The following is a 14,687-nucleotide window of genomic DNA, read 5'->3' as shown; positions in this document are numbered from 1 at the left end:
TCTAAGTTTATTTTTATTTATTTTCTGTAAATGTGTCACTTTGGTTTTCAGTGACATTGCATAGGTTGTAATTTTTACATTAAAGGTGCAAAAAGTCTGATATGATTTATCTTTGTTTAATTTTTTACATCACAAAACCTGCTGTTTTAACAGGGGTGTGTAGACTTTTCATATCCACTGTAGTTATATTGTCATTTCTTAGGGTGAAATTTGGATATTGGGCCATTTAACATCATCATTTTAAAATATGTAGGCCTAAACTGTGAATTATTAGACTCTTATTTATCATTGATTAATTATTAAAATTTTCAATCCTTTAAGATTTTAATTTTTATAAACTTAAGAAAGAAGCCAAACTAAAGGAGGAAAATGCTTAAAATTATGCCTTGAGTAAGGAAATATCTGTAATTATTCTGCTTTATTTTAAGGGTCCACAATAATGCACTAGTGAAGTATGAAAAAGAGAGTAAATAATACTTAACTGAATGTAGACTCTGAACATTTTAGATTTTACTGAAAAAACTGTAAACACCTAATTGATGTGAAACAAATTAATATCTTGTGTAAGTAAAGGTTTCACTTTGGAACGAGGAGTTTAATTGTCTTTATTTTAAGATTTTAGCAATTCATTAGTAACAATTTAGTAAAGCCAATACTAATAAGTTATAATCACGGTCTTTATATATTTAAATAAACTTGAATGCCACCTAATAAATGCAATAAACCAATAACTTGAGTAGGTAAAACTACCACTTTGGAATAGAGGGTCCAGTTTTATTTAATAGAAGATTTTAGTCATTTATTTGTAACAGCTTTGTAAACCAGTACTAATTAGCCTTAATTACTGGCTTATTATATAGTAAACTTGATATATGATGAATCTCTGAAATCATAGGCGTAGATTTAGATAGGGATGAGAGGGGCATGTCCCTATCAACTTTTAGAAAATTGAAAATGTCCCAACCAACATTTGGGCAATTTTACCACTGAAAAAATACTTATTAATGACTATTAAAAATTCTCAGTATAATTTATTCATGTGTGAATTATTGTACAACATCTTCTGAAGTGGCGCATAAAAGACGTTGTCACGTGGTACCTGTTACTTTTCTCAGCGCAGTTCAGGATGGACCAATCACAGTCATTTGTGATTACTGTGTAAGCGCTTTTTTGTTAGTGTAAATGGTTGTATAACTGCACAGACAACTGATTAAGAATTTTGTGGTGGCCATATATATATTTGAAATACAAATTAAATTGCGGTATGATTTTAATGCATTCATCTGTTAAGTTTATAAAGCTATAGGGAGCAGAAAATATCAGGCACGCATCTGGTATGTGTGCGTTTCTATGACGACATAGGCGTGTGTGAGAGAGTCATGCAAGCAGCTCCTCAAAATGAGTCGGTCTATGTCAGCGCAAGGATGTTTGCATTTTTAAAATTTCATATTTTTTGCACACAACGTATAGCATACATTTAGCCAGTGCATGCTTTATTTTGCACATTTGAGACAAACATCGGAGTAGATGGGAAAAGCATGTTTTTTTAATAGAATACAGGAAATAAAATTCGACAAAATAAATCAAAATAGTGTTAGTGAAAAAAAACAGGCTAATACTTAATATGGTGGGGCAGAGGAATAGAAAATGAGAGGAAATATTGTGCCTATAGACACTATAATTTCTCGCATTCTTAATATCAACATTTTGAATAATGTCCTCCTTGCAGTATGTCCCTACCAGCTTTCAATCCAAACCAACGCCCTTGTCTGAAATTTAGCATTAATTACATTCGTTTCCACACAAAAGTAAGACGTTTAGTAAGGCTAAGATAGCACTTAATTATTAATTACTTTCTTATTCCTGCACAACTAGTGCATTATTGTGGACCCTTAAAATGAAGTGTTACCGAACTATCTAGTTATGAATAATTGGAGATAACTATCTCCGCTTTGGCCAAGTAATCTAACACAAACTTAACAAAAGCTTACATTTCTTTTTTTTCCTTTTTGTCCCAATTCCCAATGTGCTTTTAAGTCCTCGTGGTTCCGTATTGATTCGCCTCAGTCCGGGTGGCGGAGGACGAATCCCAGTTGCCTCTGCGTATGAGACCGTCAACCCGTGCATCTTATCACATGGCTTGTTGAGCGCGTTGCCACGGGGACATAGCGCACGTGGAGGCTTCACGCCATCCACTGCAGCAACCACGCTCAACTCACCACGCGCCCCACTGAGAACAAACCACATTATAGCGACCACGAGGAGGTTACCTCATGTGACTCTACCCTCCCTAGCAACCGGGCCAATTTGGTTGCTTAGGAGACCTGGCTGAAGTCACTCAGCACACCCTGGGATTCGAACTAGCGAACTCCAGGGGTGGTAGCCAGCTTCTTTACCACTGAGCTACCCAGGCCCCCTAAAAGCTTACATTTCTAACAAATCAGCGCTGGGACTGGGCTTGTATCTTTCAGCGTTCTGCCCATTAAGATGAGCAGGAGAAATAAATATTTCTGCTTAAATAGTTCATTTTTTGTCACTTTGAATCATGAAACGCAATCATTTTTATGGTAAATTAATAATAAAATCAGTAGTTTAGTAAAAAATCTTTGGTATCGATTGTTTGTGCAAGTATTGATCCTCTCAATACAACACCAGAATGTCGGATCCTACACACTAGGGTTATTGTAGTTTAATATTAATTTGTTTTTATTTCCATTTATTTTAAAAAAAAAATCTTTCCAGTTTAGATTTGTTTTTTTTTTTTGTTGTTTTTTTTTTAGTTTCGGTTCAGTTACTTTTTTATTTTAGTTTTAGTGTTTATGGCTGTCAAAGCTAAAACCTTTCCTGATATCATTTAAATATGTTTGAAAACCTCCTAAAATCTGCAGGGAGGCGCTATATGGCAAGCCATTTTATCACTTAAAACACAGGATGCATAAGTTAGGCATATATGGTACTGTTTGAAAGCTTAGAATCTGAACGTTTCAGAGACGACCATCAATTTTTCAGTCAGTTACATAAAATAACATAATAAGGCCTGAAAACATTTGTGTCACAAATTGGCCCCACCTAGAGGTTACGTTGTAGAAATGTTAAAATAAATATAAAAGTCCTTCACATAGTCATATATCAAATGAAAGCTCTCATTCTCAGGAAGGTGACTGTACAGTTTATTTTGCTGCCATAACACCACGGTTTGAATTATTAAAAAAAATATCACAAAGTGAAATTTTATTTCGGGAAGGCATAAAATGCAAACGTCTCTTTTCTGTGCTGACCACTGATCTGTAAGCCCCAAATAGCTTCAAACTTTATATCAAATCTTAGCTTGGGTTGTTAGCATTACAATGGGTTAAAGAAATTACTTGTTTACCTGTTTGTGAGCTTGCTTGAGTGAATAATCCAATTTTGTGTCAAACTTTTTGAACATTCTCTGCTTTCCAATGACATCTAGATTGGGCTTCTAGACAACTCAGATGACAAGATATTCAACAAAACAGTGTGGAAGCTCTCAGCACTTCAAAAAAAAGACTTGTTGTCTATGGGTGATCGCTAAAATGCGTTAGAGCACCACCTACATTTCAGATCAGTATAATGTGATGGAAGGTGATAGAGGACAAAAACAATTCAAGTACTTGCTGCCAAGCATGCTTTTAAACTTTAGGCATAATATATATATATATATATAAATATGTCTCATAAAATAGTAAACATATACAATGTTATTTATTAATTATTGCAATAATTTCTTAAAATGTAGGGGTTATCTGTGAAATGTTTGTGAAACAATTGTTATGAAATTTCTCCACTGTATTTGAGTGTGAAAATATCCTGTAGAGCGTAAACAGGGCTGGATTGGTAATCTGGCATACCGGGCATTTTCCCGGTGGGCCGACACACTTTGATCGCTGACCGGCCATCGGGTGGGCCGGCCACGAAACGGGTTGAATGGGCCGCGGTAAGCTGAAATGAGCCACAAAACGGTGCCACGATATGCCGAAGGGGGCTGCGATATGCATAAATTGACAGCGAACCCCCCCCCAACAACTTTTGGGCCATTTGCTATGTAAAATCCCGGGCTGATTTCTCTTCCCAGTCCACCCCTGAGCATAAGAAATTAATGTCATTTAATTCTTCAGGGCAGTCTTCTGTTACCAGTATCTAGCAGCATTTTCAACCTTAATGAAGGCGGATTGTAAATGTATCAAATTTTATAATATAATGTGTATCAGAACTAAACCTAAAATTAATTTGAGGTCATTTTTTATTTTATTTTAGTTAGTTTTGGAGTTATAGACTAGTTTAGGTTATTTTCCAACCATGCAAATTTTTATTTCCGTTAACAATAATGTTGTCATTTAGGTTTATGTTAACGTAAATAACACTGCTTGACACTATCTGAACCGACCAATTGAGAATCACTGCTATTACACGTATTTCACCAGTACAATCAGGGTGAATTCTCTCGCTCCCTCCGTCCATGTTGGACATGGCATTAAACAGATCTGTGAGTTGTACCTTTGTACCTCCTCAATAACTGAGCCCGGAAGATTCTGCAACTCAATACTCTGCAAGTTTCATTCATTCACAAAGCGCACTATTTATATGCCATCACCTGATGCAAAGATGATCCGTGCTGGAGTCTAGTGTGCCCGGGAGAGAGGAGCCGGGGTCTGGACTGCAGCCAGGTTCAGGCCGCGGCGAGGCCAGACGGGTCGGCCTGTGGATGCTTTGAGAGAGAGAACAATAGCGGCTCTATTCGTCCGCTGGCAGACGTTATCGTCTCTCGTTCACCTTTTTCTCTCTCTCCTCTTCAGGGTTTGCCAGGATTGCCGGGCGTATCTGGGGCGGCAGGTTACCCTGGCAGGCAGGTGCAGTGAACAATACGCACTAAACCAAAAAACAACAAAAGTATACATACTACTTCTCAAGCATGCTCTTCACTGACACTTTGTCCACTTGGTTAACAAGTATACTAACTTTTAAACAGACTTTATTAGGGGTAAAAAATGTTGGTGTGGTGGAAATGACGCCACAACTGTGGGACAGTTGTAATTCAAATAAAAAAGCTACTAGAAATCATTTTCACACAGTAAATACTGAAATGGTTTCTGTTTATTTCACTCTTTGTTTAGATGATCGTAGTTTTAAACATGCAATACTTTGTATTTTTATAATGGATTTTCATAGTTTAATATTGAAACTCTGGGACAAGGCAAAAACAGTCAAATCTATACAGGTGCATCTCAATAAATTAGAATGTCGTGGAAAAGTTCATTTATTTCAGTAATTCAACTCAAATTGTGAAACTCGTGTATTAAATAAATTCAATGCACACAGACTGAAGTAGTTTAAGTCTTTGGTTCTTTTAATTGTGATGATTTTGGCTCACATTTAACAAAAACCCACCAATTCACTATCTCAACAAATTAGAATATGGTGACATGCCAATCAGCTAATCAACTCAAAACACCTGCAAAGGTTTCCTGAGCCTTCAAAATGGTCTCTCAGTTTGGTTCACTAGGCTACACAATCATGGGGAAGACTGCTGATCTGACAGTTGTCCAGAAGACAATCACTGACACCCTTCACAAGGAGGGTAAGCCACAAACATTAATTGCCAAAGAAGCTGGCTGTTCACAGAGTGCTGTATCCAAGCATGTTAACAGAAAGTTGAGTGGAAGGAAAAAGTGTGGAAGAAAAAGATGCACAACCAACCGAGAGAACCGCAGTCTTATGAGGATTGTCAAGCAAAATCGATTCAAGAATTTGGGTGAACTTCACAAGGAATGGACTGAGGCTGGGGTCAAGGCATCAAGAGCCACCACACACAGACGTGTCAAGGAATTTGGCTACAGTTGTCGTATTCCTCTTGTTAAGCCACTCCTGAACCACAGACAACGTCAGAGGCGTCTTACCTGGGCTAAGGAGAAGAAGAACTGGACTGTTGCCCAGTGGTCCAAAGTCCTCTTTTCAGATGAGAGCAAGTTTTGTATTTCATTTGGAAGCCAAGGTCCTAGAGTCTGGAGGAAGGGTGGAGAAGCTCATAGCCCAAGTTGCTTGAAGTCCAGTGTTAAGTTTCCACAGTCTGTGATGATTTGGGGTGCAATGTCATCTGCTGGGGTTGGTCCATTGTGTTTTTGAAAACCAAAGTCACTGCACCCGTTTACCAAGAAATTTTGGAGCACTTCATGCTTCCTTCTGCTGACCAGCTTTTTAAAGATGCTGATTTCATTTTCCAGCAGGATTTGGCACCTGCCCACACTGCCAAAAGCACCAAAAGTTGGTTAAATGACCATGGTGTTGGTGTGCCTGACTGGCCAGCAAACTCACCAGACCTGAACCCCATAGAGAATCTATGGGGTATTGTCAAGAGGAAAATGAGAAACAAGAGACCAAAAAATGCAGATGAGCTGAAGGCCACTGTCAAAGAAACCTGGGCTTCCATACCATCTCAGCAGTGCCACAAACTGATCACCCCCATGCCACGCCGAATTGAGGCAGTAATTAAACAAAAAGGAGCCCCTACCAAGTATTGAGTACATATACAGTAGATGAACATACTTTCCAGAAGGCCAACAATTCACTAAAAATGTTTTTTTCTTATGATGTATTCTAATTTGTTGAGATAGTGAATTGGTGGGTTTTTGTTAAATGTGAGCCAAAATCATCACAATTAAAAGAACCAAAGACTTAAACTACTTCAGTCTGTGTGCATTGAATTTATTTAATACACGAGTTTCACAATTTGAGTTGAATTACTGAAATAAATGAACTTTTCCACGACATTCTAATTTATTGAGATGCACCTGTACATAAGAGACATTCAAAAAGTACCAAAAATGAATGATGAAGCCATTTTAATGAGATCTACATTTTACAAAAAGACAAAAAGAAATAGTTGAAATCTGTTTGTTTTAATAAAAATCAACCCCTGGTGCATGAAAGGGCCCAAAGATAAAGAAACACCCAAATACGGAATATAAAGGTAAATCTAACGAAAACATATCTCATAGGTTTGTATGTGTGCATCTGATGAATATGTATATTTGTAATGTTGATGTGTCTTATCTCGCAGGGTTTAGCAGGACCAGAGGGAAATCCAGGACCTAAAGGTGTTAATGTACGTACAGCAGTCGTCTCTTTGTTTCTTGTTTAATTCATCTAATCTCAGAGCTCATGTCAACCTGCTAAGAGACAATTATGCATGATATGATTTGGTCGATTCTGGGACAATTCTGGGGCAAAACATGTCAGACAGCTTCACCTGCCATTTCGTTTTAAAATGCTCCTAAATAAATCAGAGATTATCACTAGAATATAATTTTTTTTTTTTATCCCCTTTTCTCCCAATTTGGAATGCCCAATTCCCACTACTTAGTAGGTCCTCATGGTGGCGCGGTTACTCACCTCAATACGGGTGGCGGAGGACAAGTCTCAGTTGCCTCCACTTCTGAGACCGTCAATCCGCGCATCTTATCATGTGGCTCGTCATGCATGACACCGCGGAGACTCACAGCATGTGGAGGCTCATGCTACTCTCTGCAATCCACGCACATCTTGCCACGCACCCCTTTGAGAGCGAGAACCCCTAATCATGACCAAGAGGAGGTTACCCCATGTGACTCTACCCTCCCTAGCAACCGGGCCAATTTGGTTGCTTAGGAGACCTGGCTGGAGTCACTCAGCACATCCTGGATTCGAACTCATGACTCGTCAATACTCGCTGAGCTATCCAGGCCCCCCTCACTAGAATATTCTTAACATGAATGTACCATTTCATTTTCTTTTCTCTTCAGTTTAAAGGAATATTCCGGGATCAATACAAGTTAAGCTCAATCGACAGCATTTGTGGCGTAATATTGATTACCACAAAAATGTATTTCGACTCGTCCCTTCTTTTCTTTAAAAAAAGCAAAAATCAAGGTTAACGTCAACAAACCCTAAAACCCTAAAACGACTGTAAAAATTGAAATTGAAACAATTTTACAGCTCAAATAATACACAAGTTTTAACAGAAGAATTAGTGCAAGCTCACATTTCTGTGTTTAAACCCTCCAAAATGTGTCATTAGTTTTAATGCAGTTTTTCACACATTATTCACAGGCCATGAAAAACATACATTTTGTAAGCAAATGTTTAACGGATTAATTCAGAATAATACTTTGATACATGCACATATATTTTTTCAGCCTGTTTTTTCCCATTACACATGAATCAGCGAGCACCATTAAGTCATGTGATATTATGTGAAAGTTGCATTTTAGAAACGACGGGCTCTATTTTCATGGCCGTGCTAAACGCAACATCCGTGCGCTGCATCTTATACGATTTTGTGAGAGCGTTAATTCTAAGCACAATTTTCGTGCCAGCGCTAGGCAGAAGTGTGTGTGGGTGAATGTCATTTTCCATGCGTATAAAATGAGCGTGTCACTGTCATAATATGCCTGACATTTAACAAGGATGCGGTTAGGGGGGTCTGGGTAGCTCAGCGAGTATTGATGCTGACCCTGGAGTCACAAGTTTTAATCCAGGGCGTGTTGAGTGACTCCAGCCAGGTCTCCTAAGCAACCAAATTGGCCCGGTTGCTAGGGAGGGTAGAGTCACATGGGGTAACCTCCTTGTGGTCGCCAAAATGTGGTTCTCGCTCTTGGTGGGGCGCATGGTGAGTTGTGCATGGATGCCGTGGAGAATAGCGTGAAGCCTCCACACACACTACGTCTCCGCGGTAACGCGCTCAACAAGCTACGTGATAAGATGCGTGGATTGATGGTCTCAGACGCGGAGGCAACTGAGATTCGTCCTCCGCCACCTGGATTGAGGCGAGTCACTACGCCACCACGAGGACTTAGAGCGCATTGGGAATTAGGCATTCCAAATTGGGGAGAAAAAGGGGAGAAAAAAAAGAAAAAAGGATGCAGTTAATGCACAAAAAACCCATTTAAAAAAAAGTTAATATTCTATTCTTCTAATTCAATGTATACAGTCCACTTAAACTATCAACTTCTTATGAATGTGCTGTCTTTGTTTTTATCGCTGGTGTTTGACAGAGAGTGGACTACATAACAGGACGCAGACGCTGCAATAACCGGAGAAGAACCTCAGAATTAAATTACACTTGACCCAGCCCATTAGCGCTTGCGCGCACAGTTTCACCAAACCCACTTACACCTAGACTAAGCACATGCTTGCACAAAAATACCAAAACTTCATGGCCATGCCCACGCCCACTGACTGCGCATATGACTTAAAGCATAGCTCTGCGTTTACCACTAGCGCTCTTAAAATAGGGCCTGACATGCTGCTGCTTCAGATGCACACACGCTTTCAACATATGGCAAAATGCCATCGTATAGGAATGTGCACAGAGAGGGGGTTGATTGTTTCTTTCATGTTTGACTGATAGTGCATATGATCTTACTTAACATGACAGAGAAACATGACATACAGTATAGCGCTCCGACCCTCGAGAGCAAACAAAAGCATCAACCAATCACTCACGGTCTCAGATGTTCTCACGTTGGATTGTTCTCTCTGTTCCAGTGCGTGTGTTTGATCTGCTGTTAATGCACGGAAAATATGATGTCATTACATGCTGACATGATTACATCATCGCATGGAAACGGAGAGTTCCCTGTCATCATGTATGCTTCTGTACATTAGTTCTTAATTATTATGATAGCGAATAATACATGGTTTTAGAAGGTGATGGATAATTTGATAGTCTTCGAGCAGCTCTTTTCCATATAATGACAGTTCATAGTGACAATGACTGTCAAGCTCCAAAAATGCAAAAAAAAAAAAAAGAAGCTTACTTTGTTCCTCACACAAAGCTATCTTATGTCTTCACAGTATAGTGTGTGCGTGTGTGTGTGTGTGTGTGTGTGTGTGTGTGTGTGTGTGTGTGTGTGTTTTGTTCTCAGGGCTTCATTGGACCTCCAGGAGTTGCAGGGCTACCAGGACTGGAGGGAGAGAGAGTAAGTTTAAACGCTGAACCTGTATGTGTAGATTTGACTGATGAGTGGGAGGAGCCTGACACTTTGAGTGACAGCTGTATTGACAGTAATTAGATGGTAACAATAAATGAAACTTTCAAATAAGAATATATTCATAACATGAGGTGACATAAATGACAATCATGAAATAAATCAGCCATCAGCTGGAATTGAAGGAATATTCTGGGGATTTTTCAGCAGGTGTAATGAACTTACAATGGAAGTCTATGGGGCAAGCAAGCTGCACTGCGAACAAAAGATATGCAGCTAGCACACTGTTTATAAAGTATAATCTACCCTTAGACATTACATGTGTTATGTGATAGAATCACAAACTCTGTCTGTGAAAAGTTATACCCAATCTTTTAACTCATGTCACAACCAGCTACAAAAGTAGATCCAGTCACTTTGGCTTTGTGTCAGTGCAGGGATACCAGGAACTGATGTGGCGTAACTATCCAAAAAACACTGATAACTTTGAGTAAACTCCACCCACGTCAGCATAACATCAGAATTACATTAATTACACATAACCATATGAAATAAAGTTAATCCACCGAGAAAAGTAGTCCCACCTCAAAAGGATGATTTGGACACTTTACAGCTCAAATTATAAACATTTTTGACTGAATAATTCATGTGAGAGCTTTACCAAAAATACAAGCTTCACATTAGTGAGTTTCAACCCTCTGGTACACTTGCCCCATAGACTTCCATTGTAAGTGCATTACTGTAAGTGCATGCCGCACTGTGAATAAAAGTTTAAGATATGCAATTATAACTATTAGCAACTATTACACAACTATTAAAAAGTATAATCTTAACATTTAAACATTTCACATGTTTGAATGAGACTGATACTTGAGAATCTGACCGTGCAAAATCTAATCTAAAAAATCTTTACTAAAAAAGTAAACCCGGTCACTTTCGTGTGGTATCAGTACAGTGCACGTCCAGAAATGGAACTCTGTTTACTTTTCGCAAACTCCACTAACAGGACTTGCATCAGTAACACATACTGTCCCCGCACGTTCATCTACCTAGAAAAGTAGTCCCACCCTAAAAGGACGACTTAGACACTTTACAGCTCAAATAACACATATATTTAATGAATAATTCATATACGAGGCTTAACAAACATATGAGCTTTACATTTCTGTTTTTAAACACTCTGGTACACTTGCCCCATAGACATCCATTGTAAATGCATTACTGTAAATGCCACAGTGCATGCTGTTTACATGGAGTAAACTCCACCCACAGGAATTACATCAGTAACGCATAAGCAGAAATTCATCCACCTTAAAAAGTAGTCCCTCCTCAAAATGATGATTTAGCCAAATTTACACCTCAAATAACAAATATTTTTCCTAAATAATTAATATAAGTACTTAAAAATACAGGCTGCACATTTCCATTATACAAGTGCATTACTGTAAATGCATTTGGGCTCATTTACCAGCTGAGATGCAAGTTGAAATTTTATCTGTGGTAATCGACAACATACCAGAGATGCTGACTGTAGAGTTAACACTGGAATATTCCTCAGTTGTTCATTGGGAAAACATTCTGTCAGCTGATTAGTTGAGTTTTCGCCCCGACATGTTAAACTCACACGGGACGCTTCTATGATTACCAAACTGATTTGAGATACTCGATTCTGATGTGAATGACATGAAGGAGCTGTTCTCAAATACACAAGACATCAGCACTGAGATTGATGGCGCCCCGCGGCTCAGAATGATCAGTGAGTGTCAGATCGGAGGAGATGTTTTAGTAACTCCGATCTTCCTCATGATGTGTTCCAGGGAATTCTAGGTCCTGTGGGAATCAAGGGACCTAAAGGCAGACAGGTAAATGTCCTCCCTTTATATGCATTATTCTACATTTAATATGCAAATGAGTGATGCGTTTCCAGACGCTAAATACATGAAGTTACCTTTGGGTGGAAAGAAGGAAAAAATCTCATCTGGCTCGTTTTGCTCGTCCGGCATCCATCTGTGAAGCTGTTGGCATGTAAGGTTACTGAGTTATTGAAGGAGCATGTGTTACATGATGTATGAAAGTCAAGTTCTATCAAGTTTTATTTATAGGGAACTTTATTTCTTAAAAGCATTAGGGCTTAAGAGGTTTTTTTATGTCTTTCTAACATATTTGTAGTATATGTTTTGTGTCACTAAAAAGCAAAGAATGTAAAAGCACCTCAGAATCTAAAACAAATAGTGAAAGGCCAACATATTTTTAGATTATAAGCACTGGATGATAATTGTGCTCTATTAGGTGATTAAAACAAGTGTTAGTTCCCCCTTGTGTTAGTTCCAAAATCTGCTAACAACCTTGTCAAATTTGATGTTTTATTGTGAATTTTGAGTAGATGTTTTGTAAAGTAAGTGTTCATTTGAACTGATCTTGTTTGTTGTCATTAAATCATATTTATATTGTCATTATATCTGCAAGCAGTCACTTTGCTCTCTTGGTTTTGGCATCAATCATTAATAAAAAATACATTTTGACCAAGAGTCTGTAGAGACGATATATGCATTTTTTTTTCCATAACACTTTTAACCCTTCGGGACATTTTTTGTCTTTTTCATTTTTGTTTTTTCTGTCATTTTGGATGTTTTAATGCCAACGGCATAGGTTTTGCCAATGGTGTGTATTTTTGGGGGAATTTTGATATTTCAACCTCAGTTCCTATAATACATCTATAATACACTGTGTACACAAAATAGTTACACTCAGGACCTTCAGGACAAAAATGGCCCCATTGAAACCCATTAAAACGGCAATATTTGATCCCAGTGCCATTAAAGCATAAAATCATGAATTCTATGATATTATGCTTTCATTCAGGAGCCCTGGCTTCAGAATTTAAATGTTTAATATTTTCCATCAGATGGCGCCATTTTTCTCATGTTTAGCCTATGGAGCAAATACATACTTTTCCCCTATTTTCTGTTTGCTGTATTATAGAGCACTGCAGGCCAATTGAATAAATTATGCAGCTAAAATTATGTGGGTGTGTTGGTATGGATGTCAGAGTGTGTTTTGTATGTGTGTATTGAGAAACGTGTGTGTGTGTGTGTGTGTGTGACAAAAACAACAGTGGCATTATATAAACAAACTGGCATTTAAAGGGTTAAAATCCTGAAATGAATGAATATTTGGTAGTTATGATCAAGACTGATGTTGGTTAAAAAAATTAACTCATTGAAAGTGGAAAATAATATTAATGTATAATATTATTATGGCAGTTTTTTGACCTCTGAGTAACTTTTTATATAGACGCACAAGGGTTAATTAACTATAAGAATATATGTACTAATGATCTGTTAAGTGCTGTGTAACGTAATAATGTTTGTTAGGGTCAGGGTTAGGGTAACTGTTTTTACAAGCATTTATGCATTATGCATTTGTTTACTTGCATTAAATGCATTAGTTATCATAAACTAACAATGAGCAATATTTTAACAGAATTTATTAATCTTGGTTAATGTTAGTTGATAAAAATAAAGTTGCTCATTTTTTGTTCATGTTAGTTCGTAATCAATGAATGTTGTTGTTTACAACTTTTAATTAAAAAAAAATTAAAAAATGTTTTAGTACAAGGATGTGTCAAAATGAACATGAACCAAGATTAATAAATGTGGCAAAAGTATTGTTCATTGATGGTTAATGGTAAATAATGTGGATAAATAATTTTAACAATACAACCTTATTGTAAAGTGCTACTTTAAAGGGTTACTGAAAAAATCTAGCTTTTTCCATTAGAGGTCCTGGGGTCTGTTTAGGTTGAAAAGACCTGGCACAAGTCAACAAATGTTTCATACGCGCATATAAAGCGCATAACACAGAAACACTCCCTAAAGGCAAACTTTCCAATCTCAGTAGCTTCTTCAAACATTTCAAAAACACTTGAAAGCTGCTCCAGGACTTTTGTATTGTTGTGTTGGAAAATGTTCACTGTTTCCTGCAGAGAAACTTGAGAAACTCCTCAAACATACTGTACGAGTGTGTTAGAATCGCAACACGGATCGTGCCAGGATTTGGTCTGTGCCAGCTGGCCGCTGTGCCCGCAGTCGAGCAGGACTGATTAATCAAAGCTGTCTTGAGTGTGGATGAAAGCTCGCTGGAAGACATTCAAAGGCCTCAATCATGCACACTGTCTCCCTGAGCTGTACAGACTCAACGCATGTACTGCAAGATCGCATTCACTGCATAAATTCCTTTGCAGAATCATTTTCAACTTGAAACTTGAGAAAAGTCACGAGAGGCCGTGTGGTACCGTGATTTTACCACAGCAATGCCATAAACCCCTCTGTAATTGTGGTAAATTACTCTAACGCACTGCCTCGAGTGGCTTATTACTTTTATAAAACGGCAACAGAAAAAAAAGAAAAAGTTACATTTATTTGTAATTGTATTTTGAATGAACAATTCTTCAGCAGAGTAATTCATGCTCAAATGAGGTGTTCAGATCGCTGCGCGCTGCACACTTGTGTGTTTTATTGAGTCATGGAAACATGTTACCTCAGGCAGCAAGCATTAAAGCATTTCAATAGCAGTGTGAGAGATGTGATGCTGACTGAAGTGTTTGGAAATGTGTTGTACACTAATGTGAGGGTTTTTTTCGCAGGGTGTTGTTGGTGACGCGGGTGAGAGAGGACCACCCGGACCACATGGAAATGAGGT

At 38.1% G+C, this 14,687-nt stretch overlaps 1 protein-coding gene across 1 annotated transcript in view; it reads left to right on the top strand.

Moving 5' to 3' along the window:
* LOC127418552 (collagen alpha-1(XXIV) chain-like) overlaps positions 1-14,687 on the top strand; it is a 149,145-nt gene that overhangs the window by 52,522 nt on the left and 81,936 nt on the right. Inside the window, exons 9-13 of the mRNA XM_051659129.1 lie at positions 4,818-4,871; positions 7,079-7,123; positions 9,924-9,977; positions 11,804-11,848; positions 14,632-14,685. Of these exons, the coding sequence (XP_051515089.1) occupies positions 4,818-4,871; positions 7,079-7,123; positions 9,924-9,977; positions 11,804-11,848; positions 14,632-14,685 (252 nt within the window). The remainder of the gene's footprint in view (positions 1-4,817; positions 4,872-7,078; positions 7,124-9,923; positions 9,978-11,803; positions 11,849-14,631; positions 14,686-14,687) is intronic.

This window comes from Myxocyprinus asiaticus, chromosome 28 (assembly GCF_019703515.2).
Source record: "Myxocyprinus asiaticus isolate MX2 ecotype Aquarium Trade chromosome 28, UBuf_Myxa_2, whole genome shotgun sequence".
In the NCBI taxonomy this organism is placed as follows: domain Eukaryota; kingdom Metazoa; phylum Chordata; class Actinopteri; order Cypriniformes; family Catostomidae; genus Myxocyprinus; species Myxocyprinus asiaticus.
Note: the sequence above shows the minus strand (reverse complement) of the source record. Positions and strands in the feature narration are given on the sequence as shown.